This window comes from Gambusia affinis, linkage group LG13 (genome assembly GCF_019740435.1).
Source record: "Gambusia affinis linkage group LG13, SWU_Gaff_1.0, whole genome shotgun sequence".
NCBI lineage: Eukaryota > Metazoa > Chordata > Actinopteri > Cyprinodontiformes > Poeciliidae > Gambusia > Gambusia affinis.
In genome coordinates this window covers 11,385,669-11,412,667 of record NC_057880.1, presented here as the reverse complement: position 1 = coordinate 11,412,667, position 26,999 = coordinate 11,385,669, and the positions used below count along the sequence as shown (strand labels likewise).

General features: G+C 38.9%; 1 protein-coding gene across 2 annotated transcripts; it reads left to right on the top strand.

The window, feature by feature from the left end:
• Nucleotides 1–404: 404 nt before the first annotated feature.
• add3b (adducin 3 (gamma) b) lies at nucleotides 405–26,415 on the top strand. 2 transcript variants are annotated; one of them, XM_044136509.1, is made up of 15 exons: nucleotides 405–596; nucleotides 10,093–10,329; nucleotides 12,869–13,013; nucleotides 13,891–14,042; nucleotides 14,412–14,492; nucleotides 15,242–15,391; nucleotides 15,734–15,877; nucleotides 17,023–17,121; nucleotides 18,034–18,207; nucleotides 19,786–20,046; nucleotides 20,256–20,372; nucleotides 21,671–21,760; nucleotides 23,160–23,283; nucleotides 24,333–24,428; nucleotides 24,901–26,415. In XM_044136509.1, the coding sequence occupies exons 2-15, from the start codon at nucleotides 10,129–10,131 to the stop codon at nucleotides 25,149–25,151; spliced, it is 2,085 nt and encodes a 694-aa protein (XP_043992444.1). In that variant the 5' UTR covers nucleotides 405–596; nucleotides 10,093–10,128; the 3' UTR covers nucleotides 25,152–26,415. The 2 variants fall into 2 exon arrangements, with proteins under 2 accessions (XP_043992444.1, XP_043992443.1); XM_044136508.1 differs by lacking the exon at nucleotides 405–596 and adding an exon at nucleotides 8,601–9,491.
• The last annotated feature ends 584 nt before the right edge of the window (nucleotides 26,416–26,999 follow it).

Here is a 26,999-nt window from a genome sequence, read left to right as displayed (position 1 = left end):
GTGCAGAGGAGAGGGAGAGCTGCTCGTCCTACTCATTCAGTGTAAAGAGTCTATGTGGGAGGAGGTGAACGCAGGCAAGCATTCGCTGTGTGCAATGCCATCCTAAAGAGCAAAATTTAGAACATGAGGCACTCAAAGCAAGCAGGAGAAAAAAAAATGTGCCAAGACGGAGATAGATGCAGTTTCCTTCTATTTATTTTTCAGCAGAAATTAAGCTTGGTTATTCCTGAATATTAAAGTTTTGTATCAGTAGAAAATGAAGTCGAGCACATCCCTACTTGAAGGAACTTACTCATTGTTACAATGTATAAATAGGAGGGGCGGACGCTTGAGACACCCATTTTGCCCATTGCAGTCCAGTCTCATTTGAAGGTTTCCACAAACCCCCCTGTCAGGTCTTCCTGCCTCCCCATGAGAATAGGCAGCCGCCGTCACAGACGAACGGTGGGAGTTCAGGAGATCTGAGGCAAAGCACCAGTTGCCTGTTTTTTCTGGGAAACCAGATGACCCTTCTCATACTGATAATGTAAACAGTCATCTAGCAGAGCCTGGAACCGTGGGACTTGGAAATAAAACCCGAGGATTTTCGCAACAGGGTAAGTGTGAAAACAGCCAACTCTGCAAGGTGTGTTCATTTCTCTTTTCATTACTCTTATATACAGAGAGCATATAAGTTACAGCGTCACATGCAGGAACTCCAGTGATAAGTGAGGGTTGATGGTCGAGGAAGTGCTGATAACTGAAACGAGACACATTCACTCTGACAACATTAATTTTTTTGCACATTGTAAAAAGTAATTATTTTCTAGGTCTGCATGAGAAAGGAAAAACAGGACATATGCATTAATGCCTTCTGTTTAAAAACTTTGTCAGTTCAACCATCCATCCATCCACCCACCCATCCATCTATCATTATTGATCAGCACTTTGGTTGGACCTGGTTGAAATTTAAAAGTACAGCATAAAAAAAGTGTTACGTGCTGTCATTCATCCATATCTGTCCATTCATTTATCTGTCTAGCCATTCATGTATATGTTGACCTTTCTGTCCGTCCATCAACACAAGTTCCATATTTCAGACTGGTCAGTGTAGAAACATCAACCGCAAGTTAGTAGGAAACTATTGTATTAATACTTTAAATTGGTGTAATATAGACGGAGAGCTCATGCAAATGGAGTCTGGAAAAGTGAAAAACTTTCACATGAAACGTGCAAGGATCCTGACGGTCTCGTCTTACTTTACTGGACTTTTAGATAACACCCTGGCGCTGCCGAACTCCACTCAATGGACTGTTTGCAGCTGCACTGTCAACTCCATCTGCAGAGGTTGCAAACAGCTGGATTCAATAAATGTGGGCCAGCAGAAACATTACTCTGAGTGAGCATTTGTTGACTTTAGATGTGGAGCTGGGGGAGCACAGGGTTTCATAATATGAGAGTCTGGTGATGTGAGTTATAGGGTCCCAAAAAATAAAATAGGTAGGTCATGACCCAGACCCTTTCACCCATGTGATCGATTATTCTTTGGACAGTTCATATCTCTTTACATATTTTGCGTGCTATAAATTTTAGCTCGGATTAAGCTAACTTTAGTAGCTTGCCAAATTCTTTCAAACCTGCATTCATTCATTACTCTGGTCAAATGGTAGATATTTTTATTAAATGTCAGCATGTAGTTTAAATGTAAAAGAGACTTTTAAGACATATCAAAATGAAAACTACCTTGTTTCAATCAGTTTTGCCTCAAAAACCTGCGTGAGATCTGCTACAGCCACACCACCTCCACCCAAATTTGAACTGAACCACATACTAACCACTGGAGGCCATCCAAAGACAACCACAGTGGGAACTCCAGCCAGCTCCTCCACTTTTGTAAACAAGTCTGCCTTTTACCACACAACTGCAATCTGTGTGCTTATGTGTGTGTGTGGGCATGCACGTGCGTGGGTGTGTGTGTGTGTGTGTCTGACTGTAATTACGAGCATGTGTAAGTTGACGCAGTTGCCGTAAAGGGAACCGTTCCAACTGTAACAATGTGAATTATTTCAAGTTCAAAGTGGACTCTCTATGGTGCCCCTCCTCCCCTTCCCCCACCCTACTAGCACAGAGGGGTGTAGCCCAGTCATTTCCAACTAACGCTGGAGTTTGCACTCTAAATATATCCAGACAATGACACAGTTTTTTTTTGTTTTTTCAGAAATACATAGTTGCTTGCACAACACTTCCCTCTCATTGGCCCATCCTACTTGTCACAGTGTAATTGCATGTAGTACATTGTTTTTCCTTCTTTAAGTCATAAAGTTTGAGCTCTGTGTCAGTTTCTGATTTTCTGATTTCCTGTAGCTCACTCAAAGGTTCCCCGAGTTGTGATAATATCGCATTCAGAATGAAGAACTCACCGTCAGTGCATCGCACTATGTCCACTCATGACAAAAGTAGTGATAGCAAAGTCTTCATCTGTGTTTACTTCCACTGAACACCCAGATTCCCAGCACATTTGTTTCCAAGTGTCTTCCAACATCATTTTTCTCTACTGCCAACTGGTGGTTGCATGCATTGAAATATTTTAAAAAAAAAATAATAAAAAAACTTCATAAAATGGTCATTCTTAATCAAGAAAATAGTAAGTATCATATGCAGGACAACAGTCAGTCACACACTCCAGATTCAAATAGTCATTTAAATAGAGCACACACTTCCTGTTTTTAAGAGATTTTTGGCTGCAAAGGCTTGTTTGTTGTCAAAAATTGGTTTTAAATTACTCATCTGCTTTGAAAAACAAAGATTATGATGGAATTGTGTTTTGTATTTTTAAATTTATGGGGTTTATAGCTCTAAAATATATCCCCCTTCAATACTGTTAAACATGTACCGGTAGTAAATTTTACATTTATACTGTGCATACTCTGTGCACAACACAGAGTTATGCTATTGCTCTATATAAAACATGATAATAAATTAACTGACTTGAAATGTTTGAAGTTATGTCTAACTTAATCTAAACCCATCCATTCTCCTTTTGAGCTTTATAATTCTTAAGGCTAAAGTTTTATCAAAACAATCTTGGTTGTGACATTGAAACTTCAAGAGTCCCAGATCACCATACTGTCAAATCCCAAACAGCAGCCAGTAGCTTGCTCTCAGCAATAAGAGTGATTGTGCTGACAAAAAGGTTCCTCGCAGAAGTGGATATCAGGGAAGGCTTGAGAAAACCGTGGTCAATATTTAATGTTTTTCTCCACTTCAGAAACAGTTGTGATCTCACCATTCAAGAAGACGCGATGTCTGTTGTTATTAAGAAAATACACACTGCCTTTCCCACAGGCTCTAATTACAGCCGAAAAGTTCAATTAGGCAGCATTAGCAGTGATATTGATACACTGCTTATGCTTCAAGATCCTTACTTGTGTTTCCTTGAACCGTTTAGGCCAAAGTGACTTATTTCTGCACCAATCTAGATTAATTATCAAACAATTGATAATATTAAAATGCAATCCAGATACCCAGGACCCAACTTAATAAAAATTTGAATTGATGTTCAGCAAACAACAACCTATTCCAGTGCTTCAAATATTATTAGTTAAGTTGCATATTACATTACATAGTACAGGGTGAAATTATGAACATGGATGCCTGTTCTCTTAACTGCAGAGGAAAGACACAGATATCTCTGTTTATTCCCCCATGTTTCATCATGTAAGGTAACATCATATGAAACAGACATAAACACCAATAGTCTCATTTTTACTACAAGACAGTTATATATGTATAAATATTTTTGGAGCATGACCCGAAAATGGAATTAAAGCTCAATAAATTTCTACCTGAAATTCATGTCTTTCTTCAGCTTCTCTTAAGGCCATTCAAATAAGAAGAACACACAATACACAATAATCTGCATCGTATTATTGTGTATATTTGGATGGGTGACCCATGCTAAAACTTTAATTACAATGTTCTAAGGCAGGGGTTTTCAAAGTATGAAAGGGTGAGCCCCCCTCCAAGGAGCACAATGCCTGCTGCGCCCCCACCCCGAAGGTGGTGGGGTTGTAAACTCCACCTTCAGCCCCGCTCTGGCCAAAACCAGTGATGGCATAGTTACTTTGAAAAAGTAACTTTAATCGGACTACTGATTACTCCTTGAAAAAGTAACTTAGTTATATTACTGACTACTGACTTGGAAAGTAACTAAGTTACATTAAAAGTAACTGTTTAGTTACTTTCAGCAGCTGCTAACAACAACGCTCCGCCTCCTGTGAAAATCACATTGATCTTTGTCAATACTTAATTGTAAGCTATTTTATAATGGTAACATCAACAATGTGTCTCCACTGATAAGGTTGAACTGAAGAGGAGATTGTACAAAAAAACAGCACAAAAAATAAAAAACGTGAGTAATTTGTGTGGTCCACTGTTGTCTGGAAAACTCTAAGAAGGATTTAAAGCCCCCCTCCCCCCAGCCTCCAGATTCTGCGTTACGGCCCTAAGTTTGGTGTCACAGCACAGAGCTCCTCCTGCAGCTCCACAGCTCAGATGGCTGCACAGATTTGTGACACTTATCTTAATATTAATAATTATAATGATGTTAAGTTGCCATTATAACTATTGGAAACTCCGGACACGTTCATTCGTGGCTGTTTTCACGTTTATTGCGCTGTTCATATTGGTCTCGATGTTTGTAGTTTTCTGGAGCATAACGCGCTCGGCGTCATTCAGAGGTAATATATTAACTTGACATTAACAAAGACACAGTGGGACGGATCATCCGGGAAATGATGAACAGGGAGACTGACTAAAACTACCTTAATGACGGACAAATTCTGGGATTTATTATGAGTCTCTGCTTATTCCAAAGTCCAAATGAGCAACTTCACGTTCAAAACCGAGCCCAAAAAGGCGCAACCAGCAACTCGTTAAATTTTCAAACGACTTAAAAAAATGAAGCCCAAAGCCGCTTGTAATAATCGGACTTGGCGACAGAAACTCAAAATAGTTCCAGTTTTTCCTCCAACAAAATGCGCATCTCCCTCCATTGTTTACATTTCTGTCGCATAGAGACGTCGGTCACTCGACAAGACGCGTAGAGGAAATATGATTAAATAACAAAAGAAGATAGTAACGCAGTAACGCAAAAATGATTTTGATAAGTAACTGTAGTCTGACTACTGGATTTGAAATAGCAACGCGTTAGATTACTGGTTACTGAAAAAAGTGCTCCGACGTCAGTAACGTTACTGACGTCACTGGCCAAAACATCCTCTAAGGGGGGAAACATTTCCACTGATCCCGCTCCACGCGCACCCACAGTACCAACTTTTCCTAAATCCACAGAGTTTATCGTGAGCGTAAAAGAAGTTACTCTAACATCAGTAGAAATCAAGCAGATAGCTTTTCCGGTTTATTTTTTTCCCTCGCACCGCGCCTCCCCTAAAGTGCTCTGGCGCCCCCCAGGGGAGGCGCGCCTCACACTTTGAAAACCGCCGTTCTAAGGTATTTCTTGATAATATTCTGGGGATGATCAGAGTACTTCATTGTGTTATTAGTTAAGCTATGTTAAGCTATTCAATATTGAGGAAACTATATCAACAATTTGTCTCTCAAGAGTCTAAAATTAGGTTTTTATGCTGCCTATTTTTGATTATGACATCATCTTTAAATTGCAAGTGAAAAGGACAAGGAAGCAAAGATCCAAAGGCTCTTAGCCACCTGAACCCATTAGCTTTCAGCACCAAAGACACAAACTAAAGAAAGAATTGAGCACCGTTCTACAATTCACTTCATACAGAGGGTCTGGACCCTGAGCTATTGAAAAACAATTGCTTACTGGAGATGTGGACTCTGTTTCGGTTTTAAATTTAGCAGAATCACTATTCATGCTCTCCTGGGATGAATAGCAGAAAACGTGATCAAAGAGCCAAAATAATAATTCCTTAAAACTTTCTGGAGTTTATTTATAAATAGTCAAGGGACTGCCGCTTATTCATAAAATATTTTGACAAATACATTTTAAAGAATTGAATGATACTTTTAATATTTAGTGATATCTGTGCGTGAATTATTTGATGCATAAAGTGATTCATTTCATTTCAAAATCAGTGTATCAGATAGAATTTTTGGAAACAATTTTAGAAACTAATGTGCATTTATCTAACAATTAAATCGGTATGACAAGACGCGTGATGCTGTATAACAAATCCTTTTTTTAAAAAAAAAAAAAACCTGTATTATTGCGATTCTTTTCTGAGTGTTCAGTCAAAGAAACCAATTTCTGCACATGCCTCCACAAACCCGTCACCAGCAGAGATAAAAACAAACTCCTGGGTGGGTCAAAGGTGGACTCAAGCTTCCCACTTTTTCAGATTGTTGTGCTCTTACAGACATCCTTCTGAAAGATTCAGCCATGACACGACTGACTCTCAGTCTCTGAGCTGAGGTCCCTCTGGATTTTCACAGTAGCTCCTCGTCAAGCATGACAAGCTGACGACTTTCAGATTTTCTATAAATCCTCGATCATGGCAAACTTGTTCTTGTCTTTCATTTTCAGTGTCTTGAGTTCATTTTTCTGTATTTAATGTGGTTTTACTCGACTTGATTGAATTCTAACAAGCTGCTGGTTGTTGGATACTTTTGAAGTCAGGTGAGAATCTACATTTTAATATTTAATTTGACCCTTTTTTTGGCAAATTTTGCATGAAATTCCTCTTTAACGTAAGGATCTGAATTTGACCTTTTCCCACCTTCCGAGCTATTTGTCGGTGGCTCCAATGTGCCTGCCTCTTTTAATAAATCACAGAAATCTCTCCATCAAAAAAGTAAAAATATTAGCTTTCAATCGTAGGCATCCTGATGGCCATCTGTGTGAACAAAGTGCCGGCTTATGCTAACTGACATTTGGTCAGTAGTTTCCAGATAAAACTCCCCTCCCTGAAAGTTCAAGTGGTTCGAAGGAATGTGGGGGCTGGACGATGGGAGGCTGTTGTGTGCAGGAGTCTAAGCTTACATGTGGTTTCATTGGGAACTCTGCCAGGCTCAGGGGCTGTTTTTTTTTTTTTTTTTTTTTTTTTTTGGTGGCGGGGGAGTGGGGTGGGTTGAAGGGTCACGTTGCTCCAGCGGGGGAAAGTTCTGTTTTTCATTACATTAACCATTAGATCACATATCTGCTCCGGCTCTCTGACTCTGCTGTTTCCTGAAATTTTCCTGTCAGTCAGCGATCCAGTCCTCCTCTGTATTGCACCACAAGTAAAGATAAAGGTGTAAGTGCCCGATTGTGTTTGACTGAAGGTGTAATAACTTTGTAGGGATACGTGGGCAGTGTAAGAAAAAAAAAAAATAACATTCCAGAATTGATTTCGGTTAATATGGGACACATGAACACTGCTGAAACTGACAAAGCAGCTTTTACAAAAAACAAAGGAGAGGCGATATATAACAAACATGTTCATGTTTTCTTATAATTATCATGTTGAAACCATATACCTCAATGTATTTTGTGAGAATTTTTGTGCGAAAAAAATTATAGTAAACTAGATGGACAATAATGTCTTTTTTATTTTGTCGCAAAGTTTTGTGCATATTTATACCCTGCAGGTTTTCCTATAGTATTGCCACATGTGTAGCTCCATCTATATTTCCAGCAGAGTTAGTTTTCTACCCAGCATATTTTGAATTTAGGCCAAAAAGTTCCAGTTAGGTCTCATTCGACTGGAGCACCTCACTCAATGAGTTTCTTATCTTAACAGCATGGCTCAGTGAACTGGGAACAAGATTTATTAAATGTTTTCTTTTAGCCACTTTTCAATAACTGCTGTTGTGAACATTTCCTAGTTGTCTCATATCAACACATTCCCTTACCTGAGCTGTGGATTTCTGCAGCTCCACCAGAGTCACCATGCCCTCATTTTCATGGCTAAAACAGCACATTCTGAGATTATCAAAATTTGGGATAAACGAAGCCATCTGTAAGCTTTTACATAATTTATTTCTGACCTGTCTTTTTTTTGTTTGTTTGTTTCCAGGTCTTCACTAATTTTCTCTAATCTTGTAGTTCACCCATTTTTCCCTCTGTGCACCACCCACCATCCCTTTACTAGGACCAAAACCCCTCAGTTTCATTATTTGACAAACAATGAGATTTGGTTAAGTGTAAAACTGGCTTTAATGCCGAAAATGATCAAATGTTACAAGCCATGCAAGTCATACAAAGTGACATTCATAGTCCAGCGATGGACTCCTCTTAGCTCACCTTAGGGGTGACACCGAAGTGAAGCGAAGATTGTCGCTCATGTTCTGCTTTTATCTTCACCTCATTCTGCACCTGCTCTAAGGGGGTGTTGGTCTGCCTTAATCAGTTTTTATTTATGTGCGACTGTCTTAAATATTATGGTTATGTAAGCAAGTGAACAGATAAAGACCAAGAACCATTTTTATCCACAACACTAACTAACATCTGAAGGCCTCATAGAACAGCTAGGCATTTTTGGTTTAATAGAAGTCAAAGCCTATTTTTATTTTTAATGTTTACTGAATCCCACTAAAATATATATAAAAAGGTCAAGGGTTATTGATGCTCAACAAACTGTAGGCACAGCTGCATTCACTCCAACCTTACCTTTATTTATGTTCACAGTGGAGGAACATACAGATATTTAGAGAAAAGCATGCATGTAAAAGCTTTTGCAGCAAAGGCTATTGAAACGCTTTAGTGGTGTTATTATTATTATTATTATTATTATTATTATTATTATTATTATTAAATCTACACGTGAAGTTACTTTTATTAAAATGGTAGAACCATGTTAGACACAATTTGTTGGATATTCCATATTGTAAGTTTTAAGTTCTTACTATATGGAAACGCTTTGGAGGGTAACATGATCCGTTTTGATACATTAGATTAGAGTCATAAACAGACAGCTGTCTTAAAGGAGGTGATAATACACAGACACATAAAAGAAACAAACTTCTTTTTTTGTTTATTTTTTGTAATTCACGCAACAAGCTGCTTAAGGGGTTGCGTGAATTTTAGGATCCATGTGGTTTAAAAAAAAAACCGACCGAAATCAGGCTGAAAATTCAGACACCTTCAGCTTCAGCGCGCAGTTGTAAAATCCCGTCCACAATAAGCGCCTCTTTTGTCCCGCTCGCGGGGCCCCGGTGGTGGGTGGATAAGTGGAGTCACATGGTCACTTTTCCTTTTTCCCACACAAACACACCCACATCCTCCTCCATGCTGCCGCTCTTCTTCCTCACTCCTCGGCTCAGCAGTGAGAGGACCGCAGCGGGCAGTCCCGCTCCGTCTGGATACTGTAAAGCAGCAGCGGTACAAGTTGCGCCTCGCAGGCTTCTTACTTTTGTATATTTTTTTTTCTTCCATCCTATCACAATGAATCCGAATCGACCATAGCAGCCGCGCTATTCCGCTTTATCCCAGTCTGTGTTGGAGAAAGTCGACATCAAGCCGTCCGGGAGGAGTTGGGAGGACTTTTTTAGAGGTAATTATGAATGTAAAGAGTTCACCATTTGTCTCGTTTTCTTTAATTCGAGTTTCACTTTTATGTGCATCATCTTCTGTGTTGCTTTCTTTTGGTTTAAATGCTTTAAAGTTGTCTGCATGCTCTGCTTTGTTGTAGTAACTTTTAAGCAGGCCTAATGTAAATGCAGTGTCCTATCCTCTGTAGCTCCAACATCCAGGTGCAAACTACTTTCAATATGAGCTCGTTTACAACAGACCCTTAGCTTTGTTTACCCTGCACCATTCTTTACAGTTTCCCTGAGTGGGGGGTTGTGTTTTTAAGCCTAACATTTGGAGGTGAAAGAGTTCTTGGATCGACATGCATCATTGGTCTTATTGTGGAATTATAGTCCAAAGAGTTCCCTTCCATCATGCTCAAAGCATCTCTGACTAATACAGCTTTGCACAAATCTGCCTCAGTCACAAAACAATGTTCTGATCTCTTTTGTCTATTTCACTGTAATTACATGAGTCACCACTGCAACCAGAACAGCTTCTTTCCCAGCTAAAATAACACCGGTTGCCTTGACAGCCTCAATCTGAATCTGAAGTTGAGGTGAGCCGATCCTCGTGTTTTTCAGAGAAAAGGAGGAAACCGAGGAGGAGGAGGACAAGACATGAGTCTGGTTGACGTGAGGCGAGCGGCCGGGGCCCTGTCCCTGCCCCTGTCCGGCAGTGACTCCAAGGAGCAGCACTTGGATGGCGCGGGCGACAGCGACCCAGAGTCGCAGCGTAACCGGACCCTGTCGCCGGACCTGAGGCAGGACTTCAACATGATGGAGCAGAAGAAGAGGGTCACCCAGATCCTGCAGAGTCCAGTACGTAGAGCAGAGCTGCATGACACTGCTTTCCTCCTACACAGAAGCTTTCACTGTGTATGAGTAATGAGTGGTGGTGTTAGCGCCAGAGAGGCAGTGAGATGCTTTCTTTTTCCATGTTTAAAAAAAACCCTTCTGCATTTACAAATGTTATACGGTAAATTACATGTTCTTTTTCTGTGAAATGCTGCCAAAAAGGTTCAACTTATGATACAGTTACACTGCAAAACATGAAAGAATGTTCTGGAACAACCAGAATTTCGTTTTATAGAGAGAAGGAAGATGCAGCATCTCCTAACTTCCTCCACATGTTGCTGAAATCTACTGGTCAGCTAACTTTAAAAAAAAAGAAAAATAGAAGCTAATACACTTGTTCAGCAGAAAGCTAAATTTGACTCCTTTAAGGTCTTTGTGGTTGCTAAAATCATTAGTAGTCTTGGCCTAAAATGAAAGGTGTGCCTCCCATCATTCTTTTTAATGCAGCACTTTGAACTATAGCTAGCAGGATAACTGTTAAGCAGCCAAGGGCAGATTGTACCAGACTTAATATGCTGACTAACTGGTTAATTTCAGTTCGTCCTGCAGAGTTTTCGGTAGAATGGGGTAAACTGTAATATTTGGATTTAGATTTTTTTTCCTACTTATAGAAAAGTGTCAAAAGTGACTTTTGATGTTTATGTGTCCATCATTCCTTTGTCCCTCCTTGCATCCCTTAATCAATCACTGTAGAGTTGCCATAGACTCACCATATGAAAAAATCATGTTGCCTACACGTTTCAGGGCCAGGGATGAGATACTATCTTCAACAATCAATATGCTAAAGTGTTTCATCAACAGCAGGAACACTTTTAGCTATTCTGTTTTAAATTCAAGTGTTTATGTAATTTTATACATTTTATATCTAAACCTTTTGCATAAATACAGTAAAATTATGGCATTCTTATTCAATATTGTAATTTCGTCATAACCTCATACCAAATTAGTTCCTACTTGTTGGATTATAGTCTTCAAAATCTTTACCCTTCCTCTACATTACTTATGTTTGTTCATTCATCATTAATTGTTAAATATTGCAATGATCATGTTACTGTGTCAAGTTTTTTTGCTCTCTTAAGCCACTTCAGCTTTTGTCCAAACTTGAAAAGCTTTCTTCCGCCAAAGAGACACAGGAACAACTCATCTCAGTGACACCTTTTATTCATTCTTTCTTTTTCTTGCCTTTAGATTAATCTCATTGACAGCATATGAGCAAACATGTGTTCACATGAGTAGGTCACAGAGTCAAAGAGTAGGTTGAAAACCTACAAATAAATATTAATTGCAGATCCCAACAAGTTAATTTCAACATTAACTAATTAACTAGTTTCTCAAGTAATGACTTAATAATTTACTTGTAAGTTAACAGTGAATAAATAAATAAACTATTTTCCAAACAGTGCAATTAATTTGCTTCCAAACACATGAAAAACATTGCATCAAACAAATCTATTTTGGTCTTCTGAACGCAATTTAAATGTTGTAAACTGTGAATAATGTCCATTCCTACCAGCGGTGTCATCGAGGAAGCTTTCAGTTGAGGTTTTTTGTCTGAAGACAGATCATTGTAAGCACAGGTGTGGCAAATGACCTTATAGATTTGCCTGCTGAGCTTGAGAAGTGAACGGGATGGGTGCGCTTGATTCTTTGCGAGGTGCATGCCAGTTGGGTGGAGATGTTGAATACATTCAAAAGTGTACCATTTGCTGTTTTAACTTGACGCTGTGGTAGAGCCACATTTCCTGACTGCTGTCTGCCTAATCTGTCGTTACAATGCTTCAGCCACTCTGTGTGACTCTCAGTATGTAGAGTAACTTGTATGATGAACGGACATCAAGACCAGCAAACTAATTATGTAATCGGCATGCAGTGCATGAATATCATGCCCACAGTGACATATTCTGATGAGACCCGGTTTTTCTCTCTTGAATTTCTCTCTGTATTTTGATGAAATTCAGAAAGTCTTTCCCAAACTGCTTCAGAAAGCGTCCTTTTCTGTACAGCTGAAAGCAGCACTGTCTAAAGCACCAGGAGGTGTAATGCACAAATTGCCAATGAAGTGCATAGAAATAAGACGAGCCCACACTCCTCTTTCATTGCATAACAGGCACAAAAAGTGTAACTCGTCACCATGGGAACTGTGGATGGATGGAGCAGAATAGCAGAGCTCAGCAGTAGCCCACAGAAAAAAAAGGAAAAAAAAAATATTGCTGTTTCAGGACTCACTGGCAAGTTCTTGATGCAAAAATTGATAGTCGGTTTTAATGTACAACCCCCTTCGTCCCCTCTTTGCTTTTAATGAAGCCCCCTTTTCACAGCCTCACAAAGAGCCTTTTTAATAAGCCTTTGGTGATTTGTGTACAGTGGTAATAAGGAGAGCCGCGCTCCCCGGACACATCCTCCGGAGACGCCGGAATGAGGTCAAGGTTGTGTTTGTCCCAGTTGTCAGGGTGACGCGAGATTTACAACAGTGTTTTTCCTCCTTCTGCTGCCTTGTTTACAGGTGTTCAAAGATGAGCTGGAGGGCCTGATTCAGGACCAGCTGACGAAGGGCAACAACCCCTCTGGTCTCCTGGCTCTCAGGCAAATTGCTGACCTGGTCATGGCCAGCACCGTGGGAGGAACTGGCCCTTTGACTTCACCCATCAGTGAGTGGTTGTGTTTGCAAAAGAGTCTGTCCTTGTCCCCGAGGGCCCGGTTGACTCTAAGCGCACTACATGTGTACGAGCGTGTTCTGCACCCTGATTAACCTCATTGTTAGAGGGTAAATTCTCAGACTCTTGTGACGCTCGACAACCCTGAAACTGCAGAAGAGGCACAAAGTTGTTGACAACGTCCTTCATTGTGTGCGTCTCTCATGACCACTCTTGGTAAAGAATTACAGCAGTTTGGATTGGTAATTATGTTAGTGTGACGGTTTGCCTCAGGGGAGTGTTCCGGGAGGTCACGGAGAAGTTATAAACATTTGGATCATGCCATGAAGGAAGTGGTTGTGAAACTGCTTATGCAAACCTTTCTTTCAAAAAGCCAGAGTGGCTGTAAAAGAAGGCCGTGTTCTGTATCATTATATGGCCTTATATGGAGGTAAAGGCCAAAAATATCCTTCTGTTTCACGTTGGGAATTGTGAGACCTTTTTTAGCCTTGGAGCCACATTCAGCCGTGGAGACTCCAGTTTTCTGTTTGTAGGAAGCTGCATATATAATAAAAGCAAATCCTGCAACTGGATCACAGTTAGATGGTTTCTATGCCATCTGGACAAGAATGGAAAAGGAAGATTTGCTTTGTTTTGTTAAATTGAGTGTATAAACTGAATAAACTAATATAGACCATGCAGAAGAATTTGTTTTTCCAAACCTTATTTGCATTGTTGCATTCATCCATCCATCCATCCATCCATGGCAAACTATTTCACCCTAAAGTTTGGGGTTTTTGACACGTGACATTGTGTCGGAAACGCAGACGTAAACTCTGATTTGCATCCTTGAATCGGAACAGTGCACTGAAGCTTTTATGTCTCGCTGCAGGCTTTGGGATGGTGACTCCAGTAAACGACCTGTACAGCATAGAGTCTCCGTCCTTTGCCAAAGGAGAGAAGCAGAGCCGCTGCAAACTGGCCACCCTCTACAGGCTTGTCGATCTCTTCAGCTGGGCTCGTTTTACAAGCTCCTACATCACTGTGAGCACAACCTCACTGTCACGCTTCGGTGGACAGCTGCTTATTTATGCAGTGGTTTGCATTTCTTTATGCGAGCTTGTCATTGTGACCTCTTTAACAATCTATAGAGGGAATCCCTCTTTAATTTCAGAAAGCATGAATGATAAATGGTGTAGATATCTGAGATCTTGAAGCAGAAATGGCTCTGAGAAGCCAAGTCACATTTCTGTCTATGTATAGAGTTATACTTCACTGTCATCAATGCAGATCGGCTTTTATATATTGGCCAGAGTGAATTTTCTTTCACATGGTTGGAAGTGTTGATATGCAGCTTTGCAGCTGGTTATTGTTGGCCCAAGGAGTGAGCTTACAAATCTCTCTGCGTCTCAGGTGCGTGTCAACAAAGAGCAGGACCATATTCTCATCAGTCCACGAGGCCTGTCATTCGCTGAGGTGACAGCAGCAAATTTGGTAAGAACAACACCCGAGCAAGACGTCACTAACTGAATGTTGTTAGTACCGGTGTTACAGTGCTTTCAGCTGCTGACCTTGTTTTCCATCTTTTGCCCAAATTCACTGAAACATCAACATTTGCTATGAATTCATTCAGTGCGAAAACTGGATGATTGTTTTTAATTAGGAATATCGAGACAACAATCTAACTTTGTTGTTGTTGGCATGTTGCTGGTTTTTTTTTTCACTTTCTGGGTTCTCATATCATAATGATGCATTAGATCTTTTTCCACAATCATTTAAATTATATTTTATGTGTTAGTTTCTGTAGCGTTTAGAGGTGCAGAAAAATCAGCTGGCAGGTAAAATCAGATTGGCTTTTGCCTGACTTTCTATCAGAGAAAGCACCACATTTAAGAGCCATCACATCACTCTAACCACAACATTCTTCATTGTGGAAGATGCTACTGCTAGAATGTGATACTGTGGAAGAACACTTAAAGTTCACCATTTTTAGTATCAGAGAAGTGTTTTATAAGAAATCAGATGAAGCCAAAAGGCTGTATTTCTGAAGAGCTATGCTAGCTGTTCATTAAAACAGCCAACATAACTCTTGTTTTAATCTTGTTTTATTTTGCTAAGGTTTCATTTTAGCAACATTACTTTCATAGCAGTACTGACTAGTGCTACTTAAAGAGTATTAGTCTCTCAGCTAATATTGATCTTGTTACTGTGGGTTTTTTCTTTTTGTTTTGTATCACATGTAGGTAAAAGTGAACATAGTGGGTGACGTCGTGGACCAGGGTTCCACTGACCTGGGCCCTGACCATTTTGGATTCGCCCCTCATGCTGCCATTTACTCAATGCGCCCCGATGTGAAATGCATCATCCATATACACACCTCAGCCACAGCTGCTGTAAGTATTCCCTGGTCATATTAGAGGTTTTTTCTCTTTTTTATATATATACATATTTTTTACTCTACATAAAAGTTACTGCTTTACAGCTAAAAAAACATGATCAAGTGAAAAGCAGCCTCTCACATGCCTGGTTGGTTCAGGTACAGAACCCCTGTAATGTATTTTTACCATCTCTTTTGAAGCCTCGCCGTAAACGCAGAGCACACTGCAAGCATCGCTATAAAACCGTGTTTTTATTTGTGCCCAAGAGCAAAAAAAGAAAAGAGAAAAAAAAAACAGTGCTTCTGTTGAAGACGTTCGTGCATCACAGTCTCGCTTGTTTTCATCCCACGCTAACAGGTGTCCTCGATGAAATGTGGAATCCTGCCCATTTCCCAGGAGGCTTTGCTGCTGGGAGACGTGAGCTGCTTCGGTTACCATGGCTGCCTGGATAATAAAGAGGAGAAGGTGGAGTTTCAGAAAGCGCTGGGCCCGACTGCCAAGGTACCACCAAACTGAAGCACCTCATTAACAGCTTGCTCACATTAACATGAGGCAGGCTTATTATATCACAATGTTTCACACAAGGGAGTCTATGAATGTTTTGTCGAACTGGTTTAATCATAGCCATACGTGCCACAAGGCACGGCTTAATTATAAGAGTGTATGCATAGTTTCTAAAAAGATACAGTCTCAAAACTTTTCAGAGATGTTCCACTATAAATTTGTTTTTTAAATAGCACAGTATATCTGTTGCTGTACATGGCTGGTTATTGTACTGAAAGAGGGCTATAGCAACAAATATTATGTTGTCATGGTATAAAACCTTAGAGAGTACTTCTAAAATGTAGCAAATATGAATATTGCCAGGAATCCTTGCTGAGCTAAAACGTGTACTTTTGTTTTGATGTTTACTAGTTAGAAAAAAAAGCATTATATGCTACATTGTGAACCATTGTGTGTAGGAACTATGCACAACGTCTTAGTCGTGCCAAACTCATCATTAGAGATTTAAAGTAATTAAGAGAACACAACCGATTTTGAAACATGATGAAATATAAAAGTTTGCGATCATAGTTGAGTATTATGTCCTTCCATTGCATGTTACACCTATAAGATTCTATTTCATACCCATTTCCTTAAACCATTCAGTGATAGTTTATTTCTCTTTGTGCTTTAAGCATTTTTCATGAATTATGGAATGAAGTGTTCAGATAACGTCATGCATATTATTTTATGAAAACTTTATATGGTTGGTGTTTACCCTTTCCGTGTTTGTAGTTGCTGCCAACCCCTAAAACAGCGACCTTGCAGATTTTGCTGCCAGTGCGTAAGGCTTCCCACCCTCTGAAGGCACGACATGCATCTGCAAAGCAGTCCATAGAAACTGAGTGGTTTTACTAAAACTTCAAAGCTGAGAACAGAGCTCAAGTTTCGTTTTCTTTCAGAAGAAATAGATTTATTTTAGCACAGGCAGAATATTGAGGACTTTTGCTCACCAACATCAAATTATCAAAGCTTATCCTGTTTAATTTTGTTTTGTTTTGTTTTATTTATGTTTTTAATTCAGACAGAAAATCAAAAACCAGTGTGAGTTTGTTAATGAAGTAGCTAGATCACATACCATGATCTCATGATGTGTTTTTCAGGTGATGCTTCTGAGAAACCACGGGCTGCTCGCCTTGGGAGAAACAGTGGAAGAAGCTTTTCATTACGTGTACCATTCACAGCAAGCCTGTGAAATCCAGGTAAGCAAATGATGCTCTTCATTGGTTACCCTATGCTGTACCGTTCGGCTCATTTCAACCCGAGTGTACTGTACTCACACTTGCCACCGTCTAAGGTAGCTGAGTTATTGTTAATCATACGTTGATTAATGAGTCAGACGGATGAGATAAAGCCAGCGCCTAAAATAGACGTGCAGCAGATGATGTCTGGCATGCAGGATTTCCAAGCAAATCTAAGTCAAATATGAACTGGATGAGGCTGTTCTTGAGTTGGATTATTTTGTTTTCTTTTTTTTTGTTGTTGTTGTTCTGGTCACAAATTTACAGTCAGGGCTTCTACACAGGCTAGGAAGTCTGAAAATGTGTAGAATTAGACCTTTGTGTTCTCCAGATCTGGATAGGTATAGAGAAAAAAAGAGGATGAAAAAAATATAGCATTTGCTGACTTTATTCCATTTTCTTTTTCTTAACTCTCTTCATCTCTTTGGTCTCTTTGTTTCCTACCTACATTTCTTTTTTGTGAACTTACTTCCTGGCTTCTTTTCCTTTTGTCTAGCCTTTCTTGTGCTGTGCCTAATGTTTTTCTGTGTTTCTTTTTCTTTCTTGTGTCCTTCCTTTTCTCCCTCCTGTCCATTTGGTCCTACTTTTCTCACTCCCATTTTCTTTCTCTGTCCTTCTTATGTCATGTATAATTTCCTTTTATCTGCTCTTTCTTCTTGATGTTTGTTTGTTTTTTGTTTCATTTCTTTCTTCCTTGTGCTATACATTTCTTCCCTTCATGTGTTCTTCCGTCCTTCCTTTATATAGACTAATAGTATCTCTGAGTTGCTTTCATGGTGCTGTTTTCAAAGTGCATTTTATTGTACACATGACAAAAACTTTCACACAGAGTGTTAAAATTTAGCTAACACTCTATTTGACGCCTTTGTTCAGGTGAATTCTCTGAGGTGTTCAGGCACTGTGGACGACCTTGTCCTGCTGGACAGGGACAAGTTTAAGCCCCGCACCCAGGGAGTGGCTGCTGCCGGCGTCGTCATTGACAACGAGGTCAAGTGGAAGGTGGGCGAGGCCGAGTTCGAGTCCCTCATGAGGATGCTGGACAACCTGGTGAGTGAACCCTCACCTTCCCAAAGGAAGCGCCTGATTAGAGAACACAATGAAAAGACTACATGTGTTTGTTAATGTTATATTTTGTGTAAATCAATCATATTGTTATGTGATTGTATTCCCATTCCCCTCATGGAGCATGTTTGTATTTTTATGTCGTTGGGAGCAGTGAGCCCGTTTCCAGGGTGTGTTTTTTTTTGTTTGTTTGTTTGTTTTTCATCTCTCTAAGGATTTCTGTGGGCTGTTTGCAGCCACTGTCATTGCACCCACTCTGATAATAAAAAAGCATCCGGCTCGCTCTGTGGACAGACGAGATGTCAGGCTCTAAGTCTAAGTGGACTTCTCGCTAACAGCTGCTGCAGCTGCGTTAACTCTGTGGAGTCATTACCCGCCTGTCCACTTGATCACAGCTTTTCAGACGGGAAGGAAGGCTGTGGGCAGCTAAGAGAACCACAGACCGCACGATTGCTTATTAGAACAGCTGTATTTCAATTAGTTTGTATTTGGCATTTCTTCAAAGGCTTTTAAGGGCTACCGCGTGAAAATACAAGTTCATTAAGCCTAACTGGTGGTCTGACCTTTTAAACCAGAAGGGTAAGTGGGCTAGTTGTGTGGGGAATAAATCATAAGCAATAGGCCCTTGCAGAAAGAAAAACAAATTAGGTTGAGTGCATTAGTTTTCTGAAGTAAGAAAAGAAACAGGTCTGAATTTCAGATGGGATTTATGATCTCTGGTGTTTTAAAAACCAAATATTAAGAAGTACAAAGAACGACATTGAAGTCGTCATTTGCTATCCCTAATTATTTTCATGGATAACATATTTGATGGCTTAGACACCCTTTAGTGACCTTATGTTAGTGATTAGCATGGTTAGCATTAGGAGTCTTTTTGTTGTACTCTGTGGACAGAATGTAGATTGTTACTTTAAATGTGGTATAATTTGAAAATGCTGGCACCTTTTCCAAATCTGGCCTGTTCCATTACAGACAGAAGTGAAATTCTCATTTTATTCCATTCAGCCTTCCTGTTATCTGCTGTCTTTCTTGCTCTCTCATACCCTGAATGAACACACTAAGGTGGGGCAGTTGTCATTAAATTTACAATTATTAAAAGATAAATTTGTCTTGATACAAATTAGAATTCATTGTGAGCACAGTAATCTTTGATGATGCTTGCAAACCCCAGAAATGGGCGTTATGGTTGGAATTATTACTATTCCCTTTTTCAGAACAACTTCTTTCACTGTTTTACTGTTTCAGTTACACGTACGAAAATTGGCATTTTGTAATGCCCTTTTTAAGTAATCAATATCAAGATTTTGATTAGTATTACAGCAAACAAACCTTTTTATAATGGTTGACCAGCTTTTTTCCTGTTTCCTGTGGCATTTCTGTTTGTTTATGTTTTGGTCTGTTTAAATATTTAAAAGCTAAACGGAAATGGATGTTTTGGGGCTTGTGGATTGTTTGCATTTTAAATATTTTTGAGTGCAACTCTCATGCCTGGGTAATGTAAATTGTTCCATTTTCACATCACAATTTAGTCATTTGTTGCCCCCTCTTCACGCAACCTGATAGGGATACAGAACAGGCTACTCTTATCGGAACCCCATTGTCCGTGAGAAGCCCCGTTCCAAGAACGACGTGGAAATCCCCGCCACGGTGTCGGCGGTGCCGTCGGACGATAGTGACCCAGGTCTGCGCAGCCCCTTTAAGTTCATGGCACAGAAACAGCAGAGGGAGAGAACCAGGTGGCTCACCTCGCCTCACAGCTACCTGAAGGTCAACGTTCCTGAACAGTCACCCAGCGGGGATGTCAGCCCCAGGACCAAAATCATGGTATGCTGATTTTAAAAGCTCCACCCTTCATGAGAAATTGAGTCATTCACAGTGAGGCCCTCTGCTTCTGGCTGCAGAAACAAACTCTGCTCAGTGCATTTTCTTTTTATGTAAGCCTGCCCTCTTGTGGTTGTTTTGTAAGAAAGCATGCATTAGATGTGGTGGCTACTTTAATTTTTCTAATGAATCTGCTTTGGATTATTGTTCAGTGGATGAAGTCGTCGCAGCCAGGCAACAGCGTGGGGACCCCGATAAAAATTGAGGACCCTAACCAGTTTGTCCCACTTAACACAAATCCCACAGAGGTGTTGGATAAGAGGAACCGGGTCAGTTTTCACTGCACAACGAAATTTCTGTCTCAGTTTCATGATATCACTTTCAAAACAACAACCAGACATGTTATTTAAACAATTACTGATCATCAATATCAGGTAATCTGACTGCTAAACACAGTATGTAGTTATTTTCATTGTTTAGCGTAAACAGTAAGCAAACAACCAGTCTAAAAATGTTTAAGCTTTTGTACAGATACTTGGACAAGCAGCTAATTAAAGGAGGGGTGGGCTCTTTATTTTTTATTTAAACATAATTCTTTTAATTAAATTATAAACAAAATGAAAAATTTCAATACTAGCAAATAAAAGCACCTAACTGAATCAGTATTTTAACACCAATATGAATATATGTAATATCTATTTACTTTTATAAGAATAACTGATACTTAAAAAAAATCTATAAATCATACATTTTTATGTGAACATAGGAAGTAAAAAAAAACAAATAAAAGAATCATCTTAACACATTGAAAAGAATATGCAAACATAAAAAAATTATATGCAGTACATTCGTATTCCTTTGACATTCTGATATAATAGCTGTTCTGAACAGTGAACTATTCATATAAAACAGATTAGCTCAAACTAACACATAATCCATGAGGTCGATTTTCAAACAGAATAATTCATCAGTCTCTAATCCTGATTTTGGCAGACCAGGTTTTTCAGCTTAATCAACAAACTGCCTCATTAGAGTAGCATTGGAAAAAAGACGAACCAAACATTGACATAAGACTCATAATGGTTCTCTAAGACTCTAAAACGACAGAGAAAAAGAGAAATGTCAGCTGATTCTACCTCTAGGAAAAGGGCGGTTTGGTTACAGAATCTCACTTCTTGAGTGAATAGAGTCTGGAGATCTTTTTACTTTGATCTTCACAAGAAGTAACTAACAAATTCACTCAGTATGACTACAACACTTCATATTAACTAGAATGCATTTTGGTGCCTATAGCACTTAGAAAGTAAAGTGTTTTGGATTATTATATTTACTAGGTATCCTACATTTGCTCCATAGTTTGTGAGCTGAATAAAACATGAATATACAACATGATATTTTTCTCAACTTTTAGATATTACAAACATCTGTATGACATAAAACATATTTACCCCAAGTATCTAAAAGGATCTTTGAGGAGTTGACGAATCCACTTAGTAAACAGCTTTAAGTTCCTGCTCTCTAATGTAAAACCTTGTTTTTATATTGTTCTAAAGTCTTGTCAAAAGGTTTGTATATACATATTTCTATATATATATTATATATATATTTTATTATTATTTTTTTTTAGATAAAGGAACAACACAGGGGAGATCAGATGACTCCAGGACCAAAATCTCAATTACTGGCAGGCATTGTAGTGGACACCAAACCAGGACCAGTGAGTATACACACATGTGATGCTAAGAGTTCAGTACCTGTAACTGTAGTTTACTAGTTTTTGATCTGTCCTTGTTGAACATAGCTTTATGGAAACATGTAGTTCTATCCAACATAGTTCATTAGAATACAATATTCCTTTTATTTTGCTTAAAGCAGGAAACAAATATTTAGGATGACCCATTCATTCATTTTTCTCATTTTTTTACTAAAGATAAAATTTAATTAATAATCTTGAGAAAATAAAAGACCACATTGTTTTTAGTAAAAGTCTTGTCTGTAACTCTGAACGTTATTCATCTGCTGTTGATGTTTTCTGGTAAAAAGAATTTTTTGCTATAATTAGCTATTATCATGAGCCCTCGATGTGAAGGTATGTGCTTAAAGACACCCTGTTTCTTTACCCTTAGTTTAACCTTAACCTTAATTTAAGGTTCTCGAAAGGAGAACCCTAAATTTAGGTAAGCGTTTAAACCTCAACATCAATCTAAACCTGACCTAAAGTATTCTGCACTGAGTACATATTCCTTGAAATACAGTTTCTGATGCATGGAAGGTTTACTTGGTTTGCATATATGAAAAAATGGGGAGTGTTTTGCCAAAATTATTGCTGGTGTCATCTCATTTCATGAACCCAGTATTGTTTATAGTCTTGTCTCGTAAAATGAATTAATCTCCGAAGTCCTATAAGTAAAACTGGAGTAAGAAATGGATAAACCTCAAAATAAGGCGAAATAACTGAGTCTTTGCCTTTTTCTGAGCTCTTCACACAATAGTTGTCCACAGTGACCAGGCTAACTGTTATTAGCATTCTAAGGTAATAACAATGTATTTGTTAGCATTTTGTCTACTGCTATTTTAACTGGTACTGAACCATGTTGACCAGTAGAAGTTATAAACTATTATGTGTACAATTTTTTGAAATCCAAACCACACTTGATTTCACTGCAATGGATTTTGATGTCTGCTTGGTGATAAATGTGTAACTTTTAACAAAATATGTACCAGTGGCACAAATGTATATCTTAAATGCTTTTTCCGAACAGTGTCTGCAACACGTTGGCTTAAAACAAAAATACAGTAGCCTGCCAGAAAAAAATATTGATTATTCTCTTCATATTCCTACTTCACGAAACCACTGAAGTTGTTTTCTTCTGTGTCGGAATTGAACGGCCTCTCCCACACATCCTCAACCTCGCTTTCGATTTCGCTTTCATCTTGAGACAAATTCACTTTTCGCTTGTGCCGTCGTCTTTATCGCCCCTTCATCAGTCCAGAAACCTGTTGGTGAAAAGTCGCATATTAACCGCATCACAGCTGTTCACAGTATGTGAAAAAAAAAGTAGCAGCTTGTAAATCCAGAAATTACGGTAGTAAAATTTGACTTCTCTTTCCTCCAGGCTTTCATCATTGAAGATGAGGAGCTGACCCGCACTCTTCCTCCCAACCCCTTCAATGATCTCACAGAGAAGGAGCTGGAAGAATATAAGAGCCTGGTAGAAGGAAAGCAGCAAGGCCAAGAAGGTATTATTATTGTTGTTATTATTAAAACTGTTATTATTAGTAGTAGCAGTAGTAGTAGTATTGTCATTACAGTGATCAGATGGTGTCTAACTGCCCAGCCCTCTCCCATGGCAGAGCAAAAGGGAACACTGTCCGAATTTCAGATCTGTCTGAAGGTAGATAAGATTGGTTTTATATGTAAATATGGGCCAATCCTCAATCACCCAAAATGTAGGAAATCGAGGCTGATAGGTTCACTGCCGCTCCCTCCAATAAAACACAAGTGTCACTGGAGGGTATCACTGTCTCTGTGTGACCCAGCTATAATATATTTCTGTAATAAAACAATTTTTATTGGGTTTATGTTATATAACCTTTTTTTCTTAGGAACTAAATTATGAGTTTTCATTAGCCATAAGCTAATAACTATCAGAACAAGCAGAAATCAAACCCAGGCTGGAATCAGGCTGGATGTAGCAAATCTACATAACAAATTGAATCACTAAATACATTATTTTTTAATTAATATTATAGTATATTGAGATGATATTGTAATACATGGAGATGCACCTGCATATAGCAGTTAGGTTATTAGATTGTTTTCCAGGCAGTTCATTAGTCCATCCTAGAGTTGGATCATTTCTGCCTGAGGAAATGTTAAGGCAAGATGAGCAGAACCTTGAAGTTTCCTGCAAACAAGCGTTGCAAACAGCCTGTCCTCGGTGCTGTTCAGTTAGCTCACAGGACGATGAGGGATGAGCAGCAAAGACTTCAATCTTGTCAAACCCTTCATGTCTCGGTTGTTACTGCAGGCGGGAATGAAATGTGTGTGCAGGAGAAGAATATGTTCACGACTGTGCAGTGGCGTGTCACCTTTATTTTCCTTAATAATGTGTCATTTCTGAAATATGTCAACTTTAGCAGATCTACGCAGCTTGTTTAACAAGCTTCTTGTGTTATTTTGGTTTGTGTGTTGCGATGCTAGCAGCATCTGAGCAAGTATCGGACGAAGGAAAGGATGGCACATTGGATGGTTGACCTCCTTTTTTATGATCTCATGCCTTTTGTAGAGGATGAAGATGCAACTGATGCTGATGAGATGACCACATTCGATGGGTCTACTATCTCCCTGTCACTTTCTCCTATAATGACACCAGCTAAACAAGGTAACCGGAGAATCAGCTGTCTTACAAAATGATTTATACTCCTTGGATATTTTCACACTTCAACACAATAGGATCATATGTGATTGAAAGTAGAACGTAGCTGTGAAGTAAAATGGAAAAGTCCTAATAAGTACAAATCAGAAACACCCACCCTGATCCCACCATATAAAATATGTTATCTATCTATCTATCTATCTATCTATCTATCTATCTATCTATCTATCTATCTATCTATCTATCTATCTATCTATCTATCTATCTATCTATCTATCTATCTATCTATCTATCTATCTATCTATCTATCTATCTATCTATCTATCTATTTTCTACTTTAAAATGTGATAAAGTCCAAGGAGTAGGAATCCTTTTGTAAGTCACAGAGTATCAAATTGACGGTTTAGCTCGTGATTAAATGTCTCTTCTGAAGCCGCTTTCTGCAGCTCGTCTCTGACTCAGTCTTATGTGTCGACAGATTCAATACCCAACGGTAAGGACCACTTGTCTGAGCTGGAGGAGGATCTGAGCATCGAGGTATCCAAGCTGAGCGTGAGCACTTCAGAATCTGTGGAAATCTCCATAACAACGAGGGAAAAGACGGGGGAGGCCCAGACCCCAGAGAGCCAGACCAAGTCCCCCAAGAAAAAGAAAAACAAGTTCCGCACTCCCTCATTCCTAAAAAAGAGCAAGAAAAAGAAGGAGGAGAAGGGAAAGACGGAAGCTTGAGTTTTAACATGAGGGGAAAAGCATGAAATGAAAGCCTTATTTCCGTTGTGTTGGAAGGGAAGTGAAATGAGAGAAACGGTCTGATAGGAGAGCCTTCTGTATGTTTCCCCTTATTCACAGCAATCTTTCCAAGTTCTTTCAATATTTTTTAAAATTTGTGACTGACCACTGAGAGCTTCAAATGGATAAATCAGATCAAGACTGAATGCAAAATGGCATTTCTGTACTTCTTACCCATATTTATAATGGGCTGTCATCGGTATCATATAGGAGTTCATACAATGAAACATCAAGGTGGAATCCTTAAACAGTTGTGTTTTTCTTATTATTGCACAAGTTGTTGAATGTATTCGACGATCTAGGATTTTCTAAAACACGTTTAGTTAACAGTAATAGAAGTAGTTTTAAGAGTGGCTGAAAAGTTGAAAGTTACAATGGTGTTTAGCTTTTTAAACAGTATGAATTGCATTTGAGCTTTGAATATAATCATAGTTATATTTACATGTAATAATATATGTGGGTTTATATGACATCTATAACAGTATAGTGTTTGGTAGTAAATGATTTGATAGCCTTTATTTACTCACACACTAAAACATGCTGTGATGAATGGGACGGTATCAATCCATGTTGTTTCCTACACGTGTTCACATGTTTGCTGCTTTTACGGTATTTGTGATGAGGAATCGAACTGTGACTAATAGAGAAAGCTGATTAAGCGACTGTTTATGAATTTACTTATAGCTACTTTTTTATTATGGGATGGCAATTATGTAAGTGCCAAGTGTGAATTGCGGCAAGAGGATTTGAGGACTTGGTTTTGTTTGTTATACTGTCAATGAAGGTATCAGGCTATAAAGCTTTTCTTTTTGCTCTCTGTTGGAGTTTTCCATGAAGTACAATGGAGGATTGTATATTTTTAACCCAGTCAATAATGTGAATGATTAGTTTGAACCCAAAGGGAGTGAACTTTTTTTGTAAATAGTCTTGTTTTTGTGCAGTTCCTTTGTTATGCTAAGCCAAATGGAAATGACTCTTTAAAAACGTGACAGAACAATCTAATATCAATATTTTAACACTCCCTGTATCACAATGTAGTTTTACTTACTTTGATTAAGCTCCATAATTTTTTCTGCGTTTACATTTGTATTGCTAGCGTGTGCTTGTGTTTCCCCTTTTGTTTTTGTTGCTCTTTGTATTGCCTTATTTCAATGTTAGCCTTTTTAATACTGCCTTCTAGCTCAATAAAACATTTCTTCTGTAAGTTGTTCTCACGTCTTATTTTCTAAGAAGATATGCAACTCATTTTTAAATCCAAAATCCACTGACATGCAGTAAAGAAAAAGATTTAATTCGATTTTTTTTGGCTAAACAAAATTACGCTTTCCATTTAAAATAAAGCTTTTCTCAACAGTCCCCCCTTCTTAAAATGCACTAAACTCTCCCCCCACCCATCAGAAAACAACTCATTCATTCCGTTTGGTGATAATTACCCACGTGAAGCTGCATAATCAGCCTTCAGCCATGATATGAATGAGCGTTGTCATGGTAAAGCCCTGAGTGTGGGGGCTGTGAAGACAAAAGAGGGGATTTGGTGTCTCCAACAGGTGTTCGTGGTGGGGGAAGTGACGGGATCTGCACCTTCACGACCCCCTTGAACCACACACACACGCCCACACACATCCTCCTCCATAAAACACATGGCGAGGAAGATTAGTATTTTTTTTTCTTTTGATTAATGCAGTAAAAGCATCTTTCGGTTTATTAGATTTTTACCATTTTTGTGCTTGACCACCATCAGACTCTATGTTTGCTAAATGAGCATGTGGATAACAAAGCTCAGTTTGG

Excerpts from the sequence above, each read along its gene's own strand:
- add3b (XM_044136509.1), top strand. The coding sequence starts at position 10,129 with ATGAGTCTGGTTGACGTGAGGCGAGCGGCCGGGGCCCTGTCCCTGCCC. Across the intron at positions 14,043-14,411 it reads TTACAAGCTCCTACATCACT|GTGCGTGTCAACAAAGAGCA; the intron begins GTGAGCACAACC and ends TCTGCGTCTCAG. Across the intron at positions 15,392-15,733 it reads ACACCTCAGCCACAGCTGCT|GTGTCCTCGATGAAATGTGG; the intron begins GTAAGTATTCCC and ends CCACGCTAACAG.